This window comes from Lissotriton vulgaris, chromosome 7 (assembly GCF_964263255.1).
Source record: "Lissotriton vulgaris chromosome 7, aLisVul1.2, whole genome shotgun sequence".
NCBI classification, from domain to species: Eukaryota; Metazoa; Chordata; class Amphibia; order Caudata; family Salamandridae; genus Lissotriton; species Lissotriton vulgaris.
In genome coordinates, this window is record NC_141695.1 from 1,749,598,350 (window position 1) to 1,749,619,957 (window position 21,608).

A 21,608-nucleotide genomic window follows, 5' to 3' on the forward strand; every position below is an offset into this window, starting at 1 on the left:
ACTCACGATTGGAGGATTCCTGTCTGGTTCCTCCGATTGGGACTCCCCTTTATGACCTATATTGCAAATTTGGAGTGGGTCCTATATCCTATAACGAGGTGTGGGTTCGTTATTGTAAGAAGGATGGTGTCCTTAGTTGGCCACTACATGGTAGTTTTGAACCCGAGATCCTTGATAATTTAGAAGCTAAATTGTTTAGTAAGAAAGCCCGGCCGGCAATGTTTGATTCTTTCCGTTACTGGCGAAAAGAATCTAAACAGAGAGAAATGAAAAGGTTGAAGAAAGAACAAAAAGAGCAAGAGGAGTTAACTCTAGAGCAAGCAACTAAACAACTGCAAGATAATGAGTGCGAAAAGGCTATAGACGTAGCAATTAGAGAGCATAATTTAGCGATTGACAAGTGCTACCCTGCCTTGCCATCGAAAACAGCTAAGATACTGGAGGATCCCGAAAACGATCCTCTGTTGTCTTATCTGTTACGTTCACCTCCACCGTACGCACAAGGTGCTGCGGCTCAACTTGTACCGAATGTTCAATTGCCGGTTGCTGGACAACCTGGTGTTCTTGTTCCTCAGAATCTAGTTCCTGTACCTCCTGTGGTTAATGTGAATGTTCCTACGGCTCCTCCTTTTCCTGGGTTGCCGACTTCTATACCTGTATCTGTCTCGCTTACACCTACTACTTCACAAACTATTTTCATCGATACTCCTACTGCTTCGCAATCTGTTCCTACCTCTACTGTGTTCTCTACGTCTGCGAGTATGTTAACTCCACTTTCTGTACGTCGAAAAATAACTGATTCTGTTGCTAATATTCTGTCTCCTCTATATAAATCCTTAATTAAGACTCCTACTTCTGATTCAGTTCAGAGACGTAGTCAGCTACCAAGTACTGAAGAACGGGGAGTTTTAGATTCCACGGCTCTCAGATGGATTACGAAAGTTAGAAGATATAGTACGAGAGATGTACTAGATACGTTTATGCAGTGGAAGGAACCAACGCAACGGTACGTCTTTGATGAGATGTGCTCGTTGTTACGTGAGGAAATAGAAGAAGATGATGTCGAATCAGATTTGGAGGATTTAATTAAGGTGCAAAAAGAGTTTGCTGCAGGAATGATAGTGGGTGATAATATAAAAGAAGCGATGGAACTTATTTTGAGTTTTAGGAATGATCCATCTCTTCGTTCGCCGAGAGATTTAGAGAAAGGTAAAATGAAGCTAAGTCGCCAATATCCTATGAGGGAGGTTCCTCCAATTTGGCGCGAAGCTGTGCAAGCTAATGCGGTTGCAGGTATTGTAGCTGCTCCAGCACAGTTCCAACGAGTGTGGATACACATTCCGTGGAAGCGAGCTGAAGTACTAGCAGTGAAACAGGCCTTACCAGATCCGCGTAAGAATCCGGCTGGATATTACAAGGAATTAACACAGACAGTTGAAGCTTGTATAATGAATTTGGCAGACATTGACATGCTATTTGGCAATGTAGTTCCACAACCAGTGTGGGCTAAAATTCGTAGAGAGGATCATCAGGCTGCTTTAGGTGGTGATTGGGCAGCTATCACTGCAGCAGATGGTCAGCAAACGGGTGGTGCAAAACCCGAACCCCTAATTGCTAATCTTCCTGGTAGAATAATTGACTTAATGAAGACTCTGATGCCTGCGTTGCGTGTTAATTGGGATAAATTATCCGCATGCAAGCAAAAGAAAGACGAAAGTGTCTCCGACTTCTTCACGAGGTTCGAAGAGACTTTTGTAGACCATAGTGGTCAGGATATGAGCACTGAAGGAGGACAGAGATTGTTTGTCGATAAATTTGTGCATAATTTGCTACCTGAATTATGCAATAAATTAAAGGATTCAGAGAGTGCGTGGGCTGTTTCCACGACTGCGCAAATACTTGCGACTGCACAGTACTACGAAAATAGGGATAAAGAGGAAAAAGAGAAATCAGACAAGAAAACGAAAGATTTAAAGACTAAAGTCCTTTTACAGCAGGCGTATCCGCCTCGCACGAACCAGACTAATATGCAACAGAATTCGTATCAAAGGACAGATTATAATTCAACCAGGCCTCAATATCAGTGGAATCAGTGTGCGTACTGTAAGAAAGAGGGTCACTACAAGAATGAATGTCCGATTTTAGCGCAAAATAATGCAGCAGCAGCTCAGAGAGGTCGTGGTGGTTTTGCGCAGAATTCTAGAGGTCGAGGGCGAGGTGCTATGCCTCCGCAAACGAATGATCGTCCCTCCAATCACTTTGATCAACGAAACGTACAGTCAGCTCAACAGAATAGATCTCAGCAATATCTTGTTGAGGATTATTGTGAAGTGGATGAGGGATTCCAGCAAAATGGGTACTAGGACAGCCATGGACAGAGAGAGGGAGTAGTATCAGTTCCAGTGGATCAGAGTGGGCCTTATGTCGCAGTAGCAACATCAGGTGTAGTCGAACCGTTTCTGTTGGATACTGGTGCCGCAAAAAGTTCTATAATTCATGCGAAACTCCCTGGCGCACCTTTGTCTGGCTCAACAAATGTTTCCGTAGGTTTTTCAGGCGCCCCTGTTTACAACCCGATATCTAATCCTTTGTCTATTTCTGTTGGACCATGCCAATTGAAAGCACCCTTGATTTTGACGACAGGTTGTAATGAAAATCTGCTTGGTTTAGATTTGTTAAAACGACTATATGCGACATTGTACTGTTCTCCGGATGGAGTACAGCTTACTTTAGGTAAAAGACTCACTTCTCCGATGTACTTGTCAATGGACGCACTCCCGCCAGAGCTGCGCTCACTCCCTAATTCTCTTTGGGCGACTGGTCCTAATGATGTAGGCCTTTTGGAAATACCACCGTATGTAGTAACTTTGAAAGCAAATGTAAAATTTCCCAGAATTCCCCAATATAAAATATCGAGTGAAGGAGAACGTGCACTTTTATTGATTGTGCAAGATTTGATTAAGAAAGGTGTGGTTGAAGAAACTCGAGGAAATGTTTGTAATAGTCCTGTATTGCCCATTCTGAAACGAACTGATCCTACGAAGCCTCCAGTATATAGGTTTGTCATAGATCTTAGAGAAGTTAATAAGATTGTGGTTCCGCAGTTTCCTGTGGTTCCAGACATTACTGCCTTGTTAACATTGATTCCTGCTACAGCCAATTGGTTCTCAGTCATCGACTTGAAGAATGCCTTTTTCAGCATTCCGATAGCCGAGGAAAGCAGGGATATTTTTGGCTTCTGTCTAGGAGGTCGAAGCTTCAGATTTAAACGCGCTCCACAAGGCTACTGTGAGAGTCCATCTATTTACAGTCAAGCATTAAAAAGTCAGCTAGATTCTTTTGTCCTTCCTCCAGGTTCTGCCCTAGTACAATACGTAGATGATCTTTTAGTGGCTGCCGATGACAAGGAAACTTGCAAAGCAGCTACAGTATCGTTGTTACATCATTTGTCTGATTTGAATCACAAAGTATCACCTTCCAAGATGCAATACTGCTGCCAAGAAGTGACCTACCTAGGTCATCTCTTGTCAAAGGAGGGAAGGAAGTTGACCCCAGAAAGAATAAAAGCAATTACGCAAATGAGTGTTCCACGCACACAGAGAGAAGTACGTGCCTTTTTAGGTATTACCTCTTACTGTAGGCAGTGGATTCCAAATTTTTCTCTTTTAGCGAAACCACTGGTAGCTTTGACTGGGAAAAATGTTCCGAGTCCGGTGCCATGGTCTGATGAATGTCAAGAGAGTTTCACTGAATTACGAAAAGCCTTGTGTTCAGCTCCTGTATTGGGTACACCTGATTACAGTAAACCATTCACGCTCTATGTTCACGAGAGAGAAGGTTGCGCGTTGAGTGTCCTGACACAGAAGTTTGGTGATAAACAACGCCCTTGTGCGTATTTCTCATCAACATTAGATCCGGTAGCTAGAGCGTTGCCTAGTTGTTTGAGGGCTACAGCGGCAGCTGCGGCTTCCATTCGGCAATCTGCTGGTTTGGTGATGAACAACATGCTAGTGGTCATGGTTCCTCATGCAGTGGATACACTCATGAACCGAACGAAGACACAACACCTTACCAGTGCGAGATTATCTGGTTACGAACTGACACTACTAGCGAGTCATATTCAGATCAAAAGATGTAATGTATTGAATCCAGCAACACTGTTGCCGACTGATCAAGAGTCGAGTGATTCTGAGCCACATGACTGCTATTTTAAAACGGAGGAAGAGACAAAAGGACGAATTGACCTTAAAGATACTCCGTTACCCGATCCGGATGGTACGCTATATGTGGACGGGTCATGTTTTAAATTGGAGAATGGTGATGTGACTGCTGCTTACGCGGTGACGACTTTGAAGACGATTGTGGAGACTGCAAGAGTGAGTCAGAATTCTGCCCAAGCTGCAGAATTAATAGCTCTAACGAGAGCATGTGTTTTAGCTGAGGGAAAGAGAGTGAATGTGTTCACAGATAGTCAGTACGCATTTGGCGTGGCCCATAGTTTTGGCCGGTTGTGGAGAGAAAGAGGTTTCATTACGTCCCATGGGACTAAGATTCAACATGGTCAGCTAGTTAACGACTTGTTGGAATCTCTAACCTTGCCGACTGAAGTTGCGATTGTGAAGTGCAGTGCTCATAAAGCAATCACGGATGATGTTGGGCGTGGGAATGCTTTTGCTGATGAAATTGCTAAACAGACAGCTAGAGATGTGATGAGTAGAATGTATGTTGCAACGTCTGCAAGATGGATCGCTGAGTCTGGGATGTGTGAAGATACAATGGAAAGTGTGAAAGAGATTCAGAAAGAAGCAACTGAGGAAGAGAAACGTGTATGGAGAGAGGGTACGGGCAAGTTGGACTCGAATGGATGTTGGATTGATTTGACAGAGCAGCAGCGTTGGATGTTGCCGGATGCGTATGTGCTTGCAGTAGTGACAATGGCGCACGGAGTAGCGCATATAAGTTCTAAAGGCATCTGTAAGATGTTGGCTCCGGTCTGGAAGAATGATGGGATCAGTAAATGTGCAGAGAGAGTGGTGAAAAATTGTATGGTGTGCTTGATGCATAACCCTGGCAAGGGAACTCCAACTCCAGCTGGTCACTTCGCTCCTCCTTCCTGCCCCTTTGAAGTAATTCAGTTAGATTTCATTCACATGGAACGCTGTAATAACTTGAAATACGTCCTGGTGGTGGTTTGTGCTTTTTCCAGGTGGATAGAAGCATACCCACTGAAGGACAATACCGCCTTATCAACTGCCAAAATTCTTCTCAAAGAATATTTCCCTAGATATGGTATGCCACGGATTGTATGGTCAGATAACGGAAGTGAGTTTGTAGGGAAAGTTATGCAGAGTGTATGTGCAGGTCTAGGTTTGAAACAAAAATTTCATAGTGCGAACCATCCCCAGTCAGCTGGTCTAGTGGAGGGTTATAATGGTACCCTCAAGCTGAAGATAGCCAAAATTCAAGCATCCACAGGGTTGGCTTGGCCAGACGCACTTCCTTTGGCCTTGTTATCAACGAGAGCAACAGTGCATTCTAGAATAGGGCTTTCTCCATACGAGATTGTGTTTGGCCGCCCGGCAAATGTCTGGGGTGTGCCAAGGCCTAAACAATTTTGCTCCATTGAATATCCTATGTTGATAGACTACCTTTACGACTTGACTGCTAAATTGAGTCTTATTCATCAACAGGTTTTCGATGCACTACCAAAGCCTCCGGAGAGTCCAGGGCATCAACTGAAACCCGGCGACCAAGTGATGGTCAAGAACTTCGCGAGGACAAAGAATCTTCAGCCTCGCTACATCGGCCCCTTCCAGGTCCTGCTGGCAACGAGGACAGCCGTACGTGTTGCTGGCCGCAAGAACTGGATTCACGCTTCTCACGTAAAGCGTGTTCCGTTGCCGCTGCCTTATGACAACTGGGTGAAGAAGAGAATTGGTGCCTCCGAATCTGAAATCACGCCGAAATTTATCCCTTTCAGTGATGCCGATTTGATTTCTGACACTTTGAAACCCGACTCTCCTCCTGAGAAAACTCCTTCGAACATTGAACATTTGTCTCCAGCATCAGAAGAAACTTTGTTATCTGCGAACTTAAACTCTGCAACAGCTGCTAGTGATACACTATTTTCCGATCAGACAGTACCAGCGAAGAAGAGATACAACCTTAGAAGCCATAAAAAGGACTAATAAAGCAGGCAACTGCATATTGTAATTTTGATATATATATATTGAACTTTTGCTTTTCAGCCAGGAAGTTTGCTATTGTTTATTGTTTTTAAAATTGCCTTGCCGTCTGGGTAGCCGTAGGGTCGTGGCTGTGTGCCTAGTTTGAATTTGCAGGGGTCTGACACAAGGTCGATCTTTCTGTTGGTTTTGGGAACTCCCAGGGCTGACAGAGGCATTTTCATCTACGTACACATCATCAGTGGTCGCGAGCGGATTGTAGAAGATGGAGCTTCCTGCGCTGCAACGAAAAAATGTGATTTATGTTCGCAGAAACAGACTGTACAAAATTCTTCGTAGCAAATGCTTTTTGATGCAATGTGCCGTTACATTTTTGATTATTTTAGCAACATTGGTGGGTGGAATAGTCTTTAGTATAAATCTGATTTTTGTGCCAGTTACTACAGTACCTCCCCTTGATCCTGTTACTTCTACTGTTTCTTCTATACACTCTTTTCACCCGTTTCCTGAACATGAGCAAGCCCGACGTACAGAGTTCATTAACAACACTTTTGTACAGCTCTTGCACCAACATCAACTGGTAGTTAACACTACAGACTGCTGGGTGTGTGGCTTGATACCCCACACTATGGATAAAGGTATTCCCTATCTGGTTTTGCCTTTCAGCTATAATGGATCATTTCAGGCCCTTCAAACCATCTTTGCTTATGCCCTTGAGACCTATCCTCCGCGTCCACCACGTTCCACTAAATATAACTCTGCCAACAAAGCTTTAGTCCAGGGAATTATTGACATGATCAAGGATGTCAATAATACTCCATCATACCCTAGGGACGAACTACGAGTGTATTTGAGTTGGAATACTTCAGAGTATCGCCTTAGTTTAGGAGAAAGCAAGCGTAAAAGCTCAACTCCAATCTGGGTCGTACCTCACCGAGGTCAGGTCTGTTTGCAAGGTAATGGGAGAAATCCGAGAGCCCAGCTAGGGAGGAGTGAGTGCGTTGAGACTTATGTGTTTCCGGCTAACTCTTCCCCTGCCTTCCTCACTGCTAGGGGTACCTATTTCATTTGTCGAAGATCGAGCTTATACATGGTTGCCTGCAGACTTTTCAGGTTCATGTTATATTGCTCGATTATTGCCTCCAACATACACTGCTTCATCTGATTACCACAGAACAAGAGTAGCGAGAGGTGTCTTTAGCAAAGAAGATACCGCTGGTCAGGAAGCTGGAGACTTTTTCAAAGGCTTCCTTCCGTTCTGGGGACCTATGGCCAATAGTAGAAACATACGTCAACTAACACGGGTAGTTGAATCTACTATTACCGAAACTGCTGGTGCCCTTAGCAATCTATCAGCTGAGCTCCAGGCGGATAGACTCATGACGTTGCAAAACCGTATGGTTTTAGACGTTATCCTTGCAGACCGAGGTGGGGTATGCAGAATGATCCAATCGAGCTGCTGTGTCTTTATTCCTAATAATGCTCCAACAGTCTATGAGGCGATCTCTAAGCTACACAAGATTTCCGACTCTATACATGTAGACAAGGGAAACTGGTCCTTTATGGAGTGGGTTTGGACTCTGATCTCAGCGTGGGGATGGAAGGTTCTAATGGTCATTGGTGTCATCTTAGTATTCCTCTTCTCATGCTGCCTGATTATCCAGTGTGGTCCAGCCCTGTGTGGCCTTTGTGCTGCAACCTGTTTTAGGAAACCACCTGCGTTTGGAGAAAAGGCACGAGAAAGGATGATGATACAACAACATGTCACTGACCTGATGAGTATAGAACTAGACTCTGATATAGACTGAGTAATTGCCTATGTAAGGGCAAAAGGAGGGTCTGAGGTTCCGTGACGATTTGAACCCGTGTTTTCAAGTTTGTCGGAAATACATAATATTAGTATCAGCGAACCGCAAATGATCCATTTAGCATATCCTGGTGTTTTCGCTACGATACGAGCAAGAGCACTCCTGTTATGAACACATTTCTGATCTACCCACGGCATCCATCTTAGATCATGTCCGCCATTTTGTGTTTCCTTGCCCTCACATATGCAATAGCCTCTGATCACTTCATTCACTCCACTTTGATTAAGGACACGTAGCCTTAGCCGGAGATTCACCTCTTTCATGACACGTGTGCCTTTAACCAGATCACGCTGAAGCTGCATGACTCGACAAAGGCTGCCTCCTCTGCCCGAGGCCAGCCCACCTGAACTGGTTTTCGTGTCCATTGTCCTGATCATGATTAGACGGCCGAAGCCGGTAGCCTTGCCCATTTACAACCCACAAACATCTCTTATCCCGCTTTCCTATCTTCTGCACCTGGCTCTGCTCCTTTCCTTCTGGGCCTTTATTAGGGGGAGGTAACGAACTTTACGATGAGGCGGTCCGGCTCTTGAATGCAATATTGACAAGGGATTGTGATGGACTAGTGGGAACCCCTCTTCGTGATGTTTGGCATCAGATATTATCGACAGTTCCTGTGTAACGCCAAATATTTATTGTTTAAGACACAAAGGTTTGGGAATGTACTGACATGTGAAATATTTGCCTGAAGCACAATTTTTGGTATATAAGGAGCAACCCTCAATGTACAAATCGAACAGTCTCCTAGATTCTGCCCGTGTGTAGATTCTGTGATTTCTGTGTCCCTGCAGTAATAAACCTTTGGTCTTTGACGCCACCATCGAGAAGCCCGTGTTTCTGTTCATTTGCGCACCAAGGCAGGTGGAACTCCGGGGTCTTTGGGTGTTGTTCCCTGACACCTCTGGACGGAACCAAAAAGTCCAGAACTCCAGCTGCGTTCTTGATGCATTCATTGTAAAGTCCAATGTCTTCAGGCGGCGAAGCCCTCGCTGGATATATGTCCACTCCCTCTTCTGGACTCTCAGCTTCGATGTCCTGCCACTCTACCTCCTGTGTATCCGAGTATGTCGATTCTTGGTACGCCCTCTGGCCGTCATCTGCCTCCTCTTTGTAATAGGGGGTATCATCCTCCTGGTATTCCAGATCTTCCAAGGTCTCTGACGCTGCTTCGACCTCAAATTCTTCCTCTTCTTCCTCGACCAACTGTGCTACCGGTGACTTGGGCCTTGACGGAATTGTGTAAGATTTCAGACTGGTTTTGCGTCTTTAGTCGTCGACTTCGAAGTGGTTTTTGGAGTCGAGTGCTCCTTTTCTTGGACGCTTTTCAACGACTTTGGCTGGTCGCCGTCCCTCGGCGCCAGGGAGTCCTTCTGTGAGGATCCGCTGGGCCTGGATGTTGCTGCGGACGCCGAAGTTCTCGGCGTCTGCGCTTTCGGGGTCTTGCCATAGTTTTTTCGAGAGTCTTGGGTAGACTGTCGAGTCTTTCGAGCCTTTTTGGGGCGTCGAATCTCCTACCTTTTTTGTAGTCTTCTTATTATCGTCTCTGCGACCGTGTAGCCGATGTCTTCTTCGTCGGCGTAATCCTCCTCGTCAGTCGAGAGTCCCAGGTCTCGAAGGGACGGTGGTTGGCCCTTGCCCTGCATGGTGTAGTTTGCTATTCTTTGCCTCTCTCTCACTCGAAGGGTCTTCGGCGTGAATGCGGAGCAGGCGTTGCAGTCCTTGCTTTCGTGGTCGGCAGGCAGAGGTTACAGACTGGGTGTTGGTCCTTCTGCGCGTACTTATGGTGGCAGTTGTGGCAGAATTTAAATGGTGTGTTGTCCATGTCTTGCGTTCAGGGGGCCCCCTGATTGCGCATTCTCCCCTGGACGTCGAATTGTGTTGAAGTTTTTTCTTTCTTCTTCGTCCTTTCGATGGTGAAGTCTTCCTTCGTCTTCTCAAATGTTTTTCTCCAAAAAATCTCGAGTTCTGCTTCTCTTCTCTCCTAATCTCTGGAGCCCTCTCGGGAACGATCCAGACCCAATGACGGAAAAAAGAATCTGAAGATGGCGCCCAAGGGTGGGAGCTTCCGCAGGAAGCATGCCAACGTCACAGGAAGGACACCAAAAGGTGGGACGTCGACGCCCACCTGGGCTACGAAAAAAAAAATCTAAAACAAAGAAAAACAAAGAAAAGACTACGATTCCGGACCCAACCACTAGACCGCGGAATAATGTACAGCATAGTGAATCCAGAAAGATTCATGCTGCAAAACTTATTTATAGATGGAAGTAAGCTGTGAATGATAGTTAAAGCGGACTTAATTTCATACTGATGTGTAAATTTTAAATAGGACCAGTTGCTTCTGGTACAAGTCTGATTGGCTGTCTTACTGGGCTATCTTTAAAAAAATATTTAGGATCTTATTAATTGGCATTTTATGTAGATTGATAACTTTAAAAAAAAGGGCGGCCCTTGTGATATTAATTACATAGATCAATTGCTGCTCTATTGGCTTTAAAATGCATAGGATATTATATTATAAATTTGTATTGTATTTTGATTTAAAATGTGATCCTCAAGTAATAATTGTATGTTTATTTTTGTGCTGTACCTCTTGGGCAAATAATAGTCCTAATGATGGGGTCTGCTTGAAATTAGCCTGGAGAGGAGCAGGACAAGGACCAAAACAGACCAAAACAAAGGCAAGCTGATTAAAAACCAATGTGGAAGACTCGGGAGTATTAGCGTCCAAGGCCAAAAGAATATTATGCTGCTTGCATCACACCGAAGAGGTTTAAAAAAAACACTTTACAGGACTAACTTTGAGGGGCTCGCAACGCACTCCCCTCCTCCCACAACCTGCCCAGTAGCCCATGGTGTCCGCTGCTCTACTCTGAGAGAAAACAGATGTTCTTCACCACAGGTCATAGGAGCCTCTCCTGCTGACAAGCTAGTCATTCTGTTTTTGGAACAGTTGCACTGGGCATACCCTGCCAACTTAGAGCAAACAAAGCAAGCACACAGATGGACGGAGCACAGAAACCAGTCCCAGGATGCTTGTTTCCGGTTCAGGGAATACCTGGCTTAGCAATTCGTGGGTCCCTTGCTCATTTTGCCAATGGATTCAAGCTAGCCTGGCTGATGAAGGGTGTTACCCAGAAACCGGTCCCAGGATACTTGTTTCCAGTTCAGGGAAGACCTGACTTGGCAATTCGGGATGGACTGTTCCCATGAGGCACAGGGTCAAGACTGATTTGCATATAGCTGGGTCTGAACTGAGGTGGCGAAGTGAGCTAAAGAATGATGGATTCAACCCAGTTCTGTGACTGGGGGTGAGTGTCTGAAAAGTTTCAGCGCTCTGTCCATCATCATCTTGTTTTTGCATAGTATATACAGAGCCTTCCCTGGTCACAGTGCCCTGGTTACCTGCGGTACCATTTACCAGGGACTGACCTGTGGCCAGAGTGCGCCAAGTAGGTTTGGTCTCCAATGCAGTTTTAGGGAAAGCACATAGGCCAAGGGCACACTCAGTCAAAGCACATCAGCAGTTCAGCAAAAAGTGGGAGTTACCATGCAGAAAGAGGGCACTTTCTCACACGGATCTCCAGCATCCCGCTGACACTCCAAAGCAAAGACTGAGGCCTTCGGCACCACTAAAAACCCAGACACCTGAAGCAGTTACAGCACCAACAAGTCCAGCCAGAGTTTAAGTGGGCCACAGGTGTCAACAAGGTCTCCCAGCCCTTAAGTCCATCATGGTTTCACCCCTCTTGGAATCCCCGATGTCACCTCCAGCCTCTGCATGCAGGCCCCCTCGACTGCTACTGCTCCCAGTAAGAAAAACAGATGCCTAGAGAAACCTCAACATCCATTGTCTCCGGGTGTGGAGAAGAGGACCTGGGGTGTCCCTATGTCCCCGAGCATCCCAAGCCTAGGACCCACCCACCCCCCCGCCTCACCACGAATGGTCTTCCAGCCAGAGCCTGCAGCCTCTTTCCACAGTAACCCATCTCCATAGAAACCTACTGGGCTCCCAAAGCAGTTTTGCTCCCTGCACCTGTCCACTGTCCATCCTCATGCCGCTGGTGTCACCTTGGACCTTGCCCACCCCTCACCTTAACTCCTGGAGATCGGTCCTGTAAGTCAATATATTATGCCTGTTTGTAGAACTTGCTCTTCCTTCCATAGAACAACATTGGAGAGCTCAGACATTGCAGTGTCCCCTTTTTAAAGTTAAAAGTACTTTTATTTAAAAATGTTCTTACCTGAACGATTTTTCTCCGATGCCTAAATATATATATATATATATATATATATATATATATAAAGAGACCCGCTATTTTTATAAATTGGTGTGGATCTCCTTGAGTTGTTTGTGTCTTTTATTAACCATTGTGTGTATTTGCAGATGGCTTGCACTCCTCTGCGGTAGGCCAAAGGCTGCTCGACCACACTGCCCTCCAACAGAGCACTTTGGAACTGCATAGTACGCCCCTGTCCACTCATAAGGAAACTCCTGGACTCTTTACACAGTATATCAGGTACTTCCTATATCACAAAGAGCTAGCTTCCAACACTTTGGAAATTACAATACGGTACACCTTTCAAAAAAACACTAGGCAGCGTGCCCCTAAATTAAAGCCTGCATGCCTCATGCTAATTGACGCTTAACTAATAACTCTAGGAATGCTGGGTCATGTAGATAGTGCGTGTGGTTGCGCCATCTCCAAAATTTGCTTTCACACATAAGGATGGGAATTGCAGAGCACTAATTGCTGCTAGTGATAAAGGGGCATTTTTCAATAATATCCTATCAACATTAAAATGGAGAAGCTCTATTAAAAGGGAGGGGGGAGATTACAAAAGGCCAGGTCTTTATAGGTTCAAAATCATAATAAACAAAAATTGAAGTGGTTAATCTACATGTGTATAATAGCATATCGGTGTGAGCACATTTAGGACAGAAATCAACATGGGACAATGGAAAAGTTAGTCTCAGTCACAGACATCCCAAAAGGTAATACACCTGATATGATCAAGTTAAATGATGTGGATCTCAGACAACTCATCCGAACTAAAGAGAACAGTGTTGTATTTCACAATCAAAGACACTTCTATCTGAAGTAGTCTCCTTTCAAAGTCGCCTCCTCTGTGATCTTTTTGGATCACACCTAAAACTGACCACTTTAATTTCTGTTAATTATGCTCATGCCAAATGCAGTGTTTCACTAGTGGTGCAGTCAGTACCTTACACCAAATCTTTGATGTGTGTTGGCCAATACATTTTCACACTTGAGAGGTTTGACCAATTTAGAGTTTATTACAGGGCAAATTATGACAGACTAGGTTTTTGGTTTTGCAGTAGGAGAACTCTGTTTAGTTTTGGCACCACAATGTTAAAATACTGACCCCTCAATTGTTTGCGCACCGCAATATCATCCACACCGATGATGGCCAGTAATGGGTGGTAAATTCCAGAGATTTCAAATTGAACTCAAAGGTTTATTAAGTGGTAGTGTAGGCTCTACTGATAACGTCTCTAATATTGCACCTTCTTTTTAAAGCAAACATGGGAGAAGGTATTGTAGTTTTCAATGTAGACTATATGCCAGTTTTGCAGAATTATTTTTTTGAATTGGTTGGTGGTGGAGCAAAAAGTTGGGACACACACCATGTTCAACACATTCCTTAGTTTAATGGAGCTTTGTAATGTCTCTCTTGTGTGAACTAATCTCTGGAGTGAGTTCTTGTTTAATTTCTTGGGATAGCCTTGCAGTAGCAATGTGGTTTTGAAGTCTTCCGCATGTTTGAAATATTCATCTGTTTGCACAATTTTTACATATTCTCAAAAACTAGTTATAACGCATGTTATCCCACAAATTGCGCGGATGACTGCTCTCATATCGTAGGAGACTATTCTGGTCATTGGATTCGTGTAAAAAGTTGACACTAGTCTTACTGCTGTCAACTACAACTGATGTCCAAAAAGTTGATATCAACTATCATAAGTGATGATGAACTTGGCCTTTTGTTCTTTTATGGAGCCAACTGAAAAGATGATAGAGATGTTCTTGATGACCTGTCCATATAAAAAAAAAAATGTCAACTATATCGAACTCACATACACCCACATGTTCATTTCAATAGGGTTATTCTGATAAACAAATGTTTCTTCAAATTCCACCATACAGAGAACAGCTACTACTAGAGCGAATAGACTTTTCATGGCTGTCCCTTTGGTCTGTAAGTAGAAGTCACCATTGAAAAGAAGGATTATGTTACTTCTGTTCTAGGCATGTAGTGCTGTAGATTCACATGCTTTGCACAAGTCCAACATCAAGTGTTGGGCTCGGATGATTACAAGTTGTTTTTGTTCCAAGAAGTTTTCTTCGAGTCACAAAGGCTGTGTGACTCCGCCTCTTGGTAATACTGCACATGGTCGACGTCATTTTCAGATTGTTTTGATATGTAAGCATTGAGACGTCCATCCGTTACTATGAAATAAAGTATATGAACTGCAACCTACACAAGAATTTTGGGGAGGGGGTTAGCGCATGTGAATCTACAGCACTACATGCCAAAAACAGATGCTTACAGGGTAAGTAGCTTAATCCGTTCGAGGCATGTGTGTGAGAAAGTGGCCTCTTTCTGCATGGTAGCCTTCACTTTCTGCTGATGTGCTTTGACAGAGTGCCCTGGGCTCCTGCTCTTCAGGTACCTAGGGCCTATGTTCTTTCCCTAAATCTGCATTGAAACCAAAACCCAATTGGCATCTCGGCCACAGGTCAACCCATGGTAAGTGGTGCCACAGGTACCCAGGGCACTGTGACCAGGGAAGACCTCTAAGGACTGTAGCACTTATTGTGCTACCCTTAGAGTTCCTGTACCTTCACACACTGCCTTTGCAGGCCGTGGGTTTTGGTGCAGAACAAAATAAAGTCGACATGGCACACATCCCTGTGTGCCATGCCTACAACCCAGTCCCCTGGCAGAGATCAGTCACCGCTCTAGCTGGGTGCATAGGTGCATGAGCCCTGTACCCCTACAGTGTCTAAGTCCATTCTTAGACACTAAGTGCAGTGCTGTTATTAAGAGTATATGGTGCTTGGAGTTCGTCGTTACCCATTTTTATACAAAAACAATTGGTCTGAAGTTCAGTCTTTGAGCGTTTGAATTCATTTACTGACTGAGTATTACAACACATGCTTAACCCTGTCCTCTGATACTGCCTTACTGCTCAACCACACTACCATAAATAAAGAGTAAGGTTCTATCTAACTTTACCTCTGTGCACACTATACCTCACTTTGGTATAGTATATACAGGGCCAGCTTCCTACACTCTTCTAAGAGAATAGCGATTAAAAAGGATAATATTACCCAGTAAGCATCTGTTCTTGGCATGTAGAGCTGTAGATTCACATGCTTTGAATACCCCCATCATCTAGTGTTGGGTCCAGATGTTTGCAAGTTGTTTTTCTTCTAAGAAGTATTTCCAAGTCACGAGGTAAGGCGAAAACTCCTTTTGGTGATAGTGCGCATGGTCATCAACTCTATTGTTAGAGTGTTTTACCGTAAGAGGGTGAGAATGGAGCAAGTGTAGTATAGAGATGTCCATGCGTATGTATGTATAATGAATAACTAACAACTACAGGTACCAGGGGAGGCGGGAATGTGCATGTGAAACTACAGCTCTACATGCCTAGAACAGAGGCTTACTAGGTAAGTAACATTATCCGTTTGAGGCATGTGTGCTGTAGATACACATGCTTTGCATAGACTATAAAGCAGCATACTGTGGAGAAGTGTGGCTCACTGGTTGGAGCAGGCAGACCCTGAAGCAGAGGTCAGACCAGGGTTCAATTCCCGACACGGCAGGGTCTTGAGCTCAAATGTCCACGGACTCGATAATTCTCGCTTCGGTGCCTGACCTAATCATGGGTTCACACTCTGCAACTCTGGGCATTAAGCTTGCTTAATCTCCACAACGGCCCCCCGCGGCGGGATGCCTGGCTTTCACCTTGGGGATGCCCGTTAGGGGCTCTCTCACAGGGAAAAGCCAGGATGGGTTCCCAAGGCAAGCGCCGAGGTGCCTCCGGGTGATTCGAGCGCTATATAAGAACATACCAAAAAAACCTCCCTAAGCGGTGGCTAACCTGTAGATGTTGCAGTTGTTTGGAACAGTGTTTTAAGTACTGCTTGGCCTACATTAGCCTGTTGACGTGCTAATACATCTACACAATAGTGTTTGGTAAATGTGTGTGGTGTCGACCATGTAGCTGCCTTACATATGTCAACTAGAGGAATGTTGCCCAAAAAGGCTACTGAAGGCCGTTTTTCGAGTGGAATGCGCTCTAGGGGGTATGGTTAAAGTTCTTTTAGCTTCAATATAGCATGTTTGAATACATTAAACAATACATCTGGCAATACCAGATTTTGAGATAGGATTGCCTTTGTGAGGTGGAGCAAATGCAACATGAGGCACAGGTTCAGACTGATTTGCATATGGCCATGTCTGAACTGGGTGGCGGAGAGAGCTAAAGAATCATGATGGATTAAACCCAGATCAGTTGACTGGGGGTGAGTGCTTGCAATGTTCAACACTCCATCCATCACCCCCTTTGGTTGAGCAAATGCAACAAACAGTTTCGCGAAAGTCTTTTGTCCTATCTATGTAGTACAGTAATGCCCTTTTAACGTCAAGCGTGTGAAGAGCGCGTTCTGCTATAGAATCAGGTTGAGGAAAGAAAACTGGTAACTCAACCGATTGGTATATATGAAAAGCAGAAACTACTTTGGGAAGGAATTTAGGGTTGGTGCCTAGAGCTATCCTGTCTTTGTGTAGCTGAAAGAAGTGTCTTCAAAGGTTGTTGCCTGTAGCTCATCAACTCTCCTCAGTGATAGCAATGAGGAAAGCAACCTTCCAAGAGAGACATTGCAAAGGGCACTTGGGCACTGGTTCAAAAGGTGGCCCAATGAGCCTTGTGAGAACGATGTTGAGATTCCATACTGGGGCAGGAGAAATCCTTGGTGGTATTACCCTTTTTAAACCTTCCATGAAAAGCTTTGATTACTTTAACTCTGAATAGTGACAAATGTCTATACTGCAAGTACGCAGCAACTGCTGCCAGGAGCAAACGAATAGATTAGAAAGATAGTCTGGTTTGTTGTAAATTTAAGAGGTAACAGATAATGTTTTGTATAGAAGCATCTAAAGGAGCAGTTTTGGTATTGCAGTATATAACACATCTTTTCCATTTAGATGCATAGCAAGCTCTGGTGGAAGGCCTTCTTGCTTTCTTTAGAATATTCACACAGTCAGGTGGTAAGTTTAAATAACCAAACTAAGACTTTAGGTGCCAGATCGCTAGATTTAGTTCTTTGGGATCTGGATGTCTGATTTCTCCATGGTTCTGTGTGAGGAGACTGGAATTGAGGTGCAGCTTTTGATGTGGAACTATTGATAGCTCCAACAGGATGGTGTACACCATGGCGGCGGCCTCATGTGGGAGCTACTAGTGTGCACAGAGCCCAAACGCTCGTGTGCAGCTACTATTAAGCCTTGCCTACGATCCATATTTGGTATTACTCTATCCCCCACTCCAGGAATCTGAGCATATGGAATGTTTTGTGCATCTAACTTGGAGTATTTGAGTGGAAATGTTTTAGGTACTGCTGTGCTGCCTTTGCAGGACGCGATGACAGCTACCATAATATCTCCGCGAATAGCCCCCTAAGTGGCTTTATCAGCCAATGAATTCCCTGCAACGTGAACCCCATCACGTTGATGGCTCAGTGTATGGCTCAAGCGAGTCCTCTGTAGCTCGGCTTTCAACTCGGCTACCTGTTCCCATAGCATTTTATGCTTAATTGTGTCACCTTTCGCATCCTCTAACCCTTTTTGGTCCCAATGTTAAGTACTCATTGTACAACTGTACACAGTAAAAGGAATCACACATAAGTCTGGGGAATTTGTGATCCGTATTTACAAGTGCAAGTATCAGTGCTTTTAATTCTGCCAACCGAGCCGTGAAGTCTCCTAGAAATTGCGTTTTTGTGCCACTAGGATGGAACTTGACATCACGCAAGCGACTGAACGATAGCACACGCCGAAAAATATTGCGGCTTACTTCCTATGGCCGGTTGAGCAGATCCGCCAGTATAGATTTATTCATACTGATCTAGAGGCAAGATTTAATTTGGTAGATGATATTCTTGTTCGTATTGCAGGAATGCTTTTGTTTTTAAACTTGGATCAAATCTGTATTCAACGTCTGTTGCAGTAAGAGAATTAGCCAATTGTATCCATCTTGGATTCAACGCTTTCCCATTCGGGATGCTGGCCTTTGTAACAGCTTCTAAAGTCGGTACTGGGGTTACGACAATAATGAGTTTCCCCTGAGCCAGTGCTCTTTCTCTTGCTACAGCAGTCTGAACAGCTGTCAGGACTTTTTCTGTCGAAGTGAAACGCATTTCTGCTTTTGTGTACAGGTGTGATTTGTATGCAATTGGTACTGTCTCTCCTTCATTGAAGGTCAAATAAGTGTACCCGCATTGGCCCGCAATCATTCGGATCACCAAGTGGCATAGGTTTACGCATGTTTGGAAGCAATAATGTCTTCTTGGAGTGAACGAAGAATATTAGTATGTTCTTCTGTCCAATTTCTGGCTGAAAAGTCAGGTTTTATAAAGTCGTAGAAAGGCTTTACCCTTTGTGCGTAATCTAAAAAGTATGTCCTGCCGAAATGTAGGAATCCCAACATTGATGTAAATTTAATGATTTTAGAGACTGGAGCAGCGCACACTTTTCTAAAAAGTTAGCTGCCAGACTTTTGCCTTCGCTTGACAGCTCATATCCCAAAAAATAGGACATTGAGGTGGGCTATTTTCAAACTTTAAAGTTGAATTTGTAGCTCTATGTGGCAAATCCAATAATAGTGGTGCTTACCCTGGTCAAGTGCCTCACTAAGTCGTCGTCTGTTAGATAAATATCATCCACGTAGGACAACGCTTCTTTATAACATTTTTGAAGGAACTCTTACTCTTGCTGAAAATACCCCAGGGCTATTCTTATACCCTTGGGCTAGTCGACTAAATTGTCGTTGGGACCCTAACGCACAGAATGCTGTTAGATACCAGCTTTCAGGCGCTATATTTTGGCAGAAAAATCCATTTGAGATATCAAGTGTTTTGTATATTTTGCACACAATGTTATTCATTAATGCAGCACTATGTGCATTTTGGACAGCAAATGTCTTTGTGCATGAGTTTAAATATCTGTAATCGAAAACTAGACAGCGTGATTTTTGTACAATGCTGGAGCTTGGGCTACTGCCCACTCCTGTGCATATGTACGTTTAAGGTGAACGGGAACGTGGTTGGAAAACGCAGGAAAAATTATACCTTCTCCCTGGGCCACTCCATTACGAATGCAGGCAGCCAATCTTGTTCTGATAACAGGATATCATAACCTGATAAGTTCTTCCAAAAAATACCTTTTACTTTCCTGGGCTAGGCCCCCCTCCAACCGGAGTGATATGTCATAACTAGGCTTTCCTGTTTTCAGTTTCTATTTTTGGTAAATTCTGGTGGTGTTTTCTCAGTGTTTTCCAGTGATTTCAATACCTCGAAAAAACAGTGCTTTTCAGTGGTTACTCATTTTCGCGCCATAAAAAACAACTGAAATTGTGTTTTACCGGTGTTTATGGTACGCTTTGCTTTTATTATTGCTTGCTTTCTTAATTGGTGCATGGTATACAGCCAGTCTATGTACAGTGTATATGAGGTCCAAATAAACTTTTACAAGTCAAATTTATTGTAGTACACCATACAATATTTCTTCAGTGAATCTTTGGTCATTTGCGCTCTCTCTTTCCTTCCCATGTACACTTTCATTTGTGAAAAGGCCCTCAAGACATTGGCACTTGAGACTGGCAATGCCAAAACAGACAGTACACAATTTGCCAACTCTGGCCACCAAGACTCTTGCAGAAAGTGCATACATGACATCCTCGACGTTCTCACGCCCATTAACAAATGGCACTGAAACCAGGTCACCCTAGGCCTACTATCTCCCGTCAACCTACATGATGCATCCAACCAGTGTACGGGCAAAGGAGTGAAGTGCTTTACAACCTTCAATAAAATTCTTACATCAATGCAAGTTTTAACTGTGCAAAACTGACTCTGTCCGGTGGCACTAAGCTCCCCACTCTAAGAAGGGGTGAAAAACAAGATAGCCTTGTTAAGTAAAATGGTCGTATACAGACCTGCGAAGTACTTAGGTGCGGCTGCAGTTAGACAGACGCCAGAACACAATAGCTCCTCTCCTCCTCCCCCCCCCCTCCCCCCCACGTGAGCCAGCAGGGGGCCTGGTGTTGCTCTGGCCCTTTGGTCTTTCACACCTCGGCTCCCCATTCTCTTGTCTGTCTTCGCCCCCTGCACTCTGTGTTGCACTAAACAATGCCAGAACGTTCTTTAATGGCCAGTGAGGTAAACACGACAATGCTCGACCACTTCAGTGATTCTGAAAAATGTGGACGGATGGTAAATTGTTAGTTACATGCAAGGCAGGAGCCTGATATCCGACTGACTCAGTCTCACACCAATAGGTCTTTAATTCAATCTTAACGTTTCCCTAAACGATATACTTTTGATTTATGTATGGACTTTGCATTAAGCACTCGCTGTATATGAACAAGGTCAAGACACTTTGCAGTCGTAAATAACCTTACTTAAAAGCAGAAACTAGGCACTCTCTGCAAACAACATGGGAAAGATGCTCTGGATCAGCAGAATCAGTCATCAAGAGCTCATATCTTTTAGAAAGTAGGCCTCAGAGGCAGGTAAAAGCCAGATATAACAACAAAAATTGCATGTTTAAAAGTGGCAAGCTTGGCACAGATGAATTCCCAATGTGCAATACACTAAATTCAAATTGTAATTTGCAAAACGAACGATGGAACAATTTCAGACATCTTTCACTGTATGAGGGCCAGCTGATTAAGACGGGGTGAGGGCATAACACACACATTCCATGGATGGCTGGCGACTTCTAGCTTGCAATGTTGGTGCAAGTCAAAAACTAATGGAGAAGTTTATTGCCCAGCCTCCATCCCTTCAATCACTTGCACTGGGTCAAATCCTGTCTCAGGAATATGAATGACCCGGACCATCTGTAACTCCATTGTGTATGGATCTAATGCACTGTGAACCAGTTGTTTCCGATAGCTGACCCCAATAATTTGCCTCAAGAATGTACCTTGTACAACTCCACCCAAAGGAAGAGGGGGAACCAGAGGTGGAGCAAAAGGCAAAAGGAGGTCCCTTGCTCTGTAGATCATAGGAACACACTTAGAGTGGCACAAGATCGAGCACACTTGCAATAAACTAAAACACCCCATCGAAAGACTAGACCAAGTACAGGGTGAGACGGAGGGAGGGGAAAAAGACGTTTTGGGTCCAAATTTGATCTAAGATGCGGCCCTTGATGTGTGGGCGAAAGAATTTGTTGAGACAGGTTCAAACTGGTGAGGGCCTCGAAGACCTCCAAGGCGTGGGTCCCGGCATTGATGTCG

At 44.3% G+C, this 21,608-nt stretch overlaps 1 protein-coding gene across 3 annotated transcripts in view; it reads right to left on the reverse strand.

Annotated features, from left to right (window-relative positions):
• The window catches only part of GSK3A (glycogen synthase kinase 3 alpha), a 325,630-nt gene that overhangs the window by 93,173 nt on the left and 210,849 nt on the right, over positions 1 to 21,608 (reverse strand). The window contains exon 11 of one of the 3 annotated variants that reach the window (XM_086933046.1): positions 13,333 to 14,111. The exons of the other annotated variants lie outside the window; for them this stretch is intronic. Coding sequence (XP_086789172.1) covers positions 14,035 to 14,111 — 77 coding nt within the window. The 3' untranslated portion in view covers positions 13,333 to 14,034. Of the gene's footprint in view, positions 1 to 13,332; positions 14,112 to 21,608 lie in introns of those variants that run through there. 3 annotated transcript variants of the gene reach the window in all.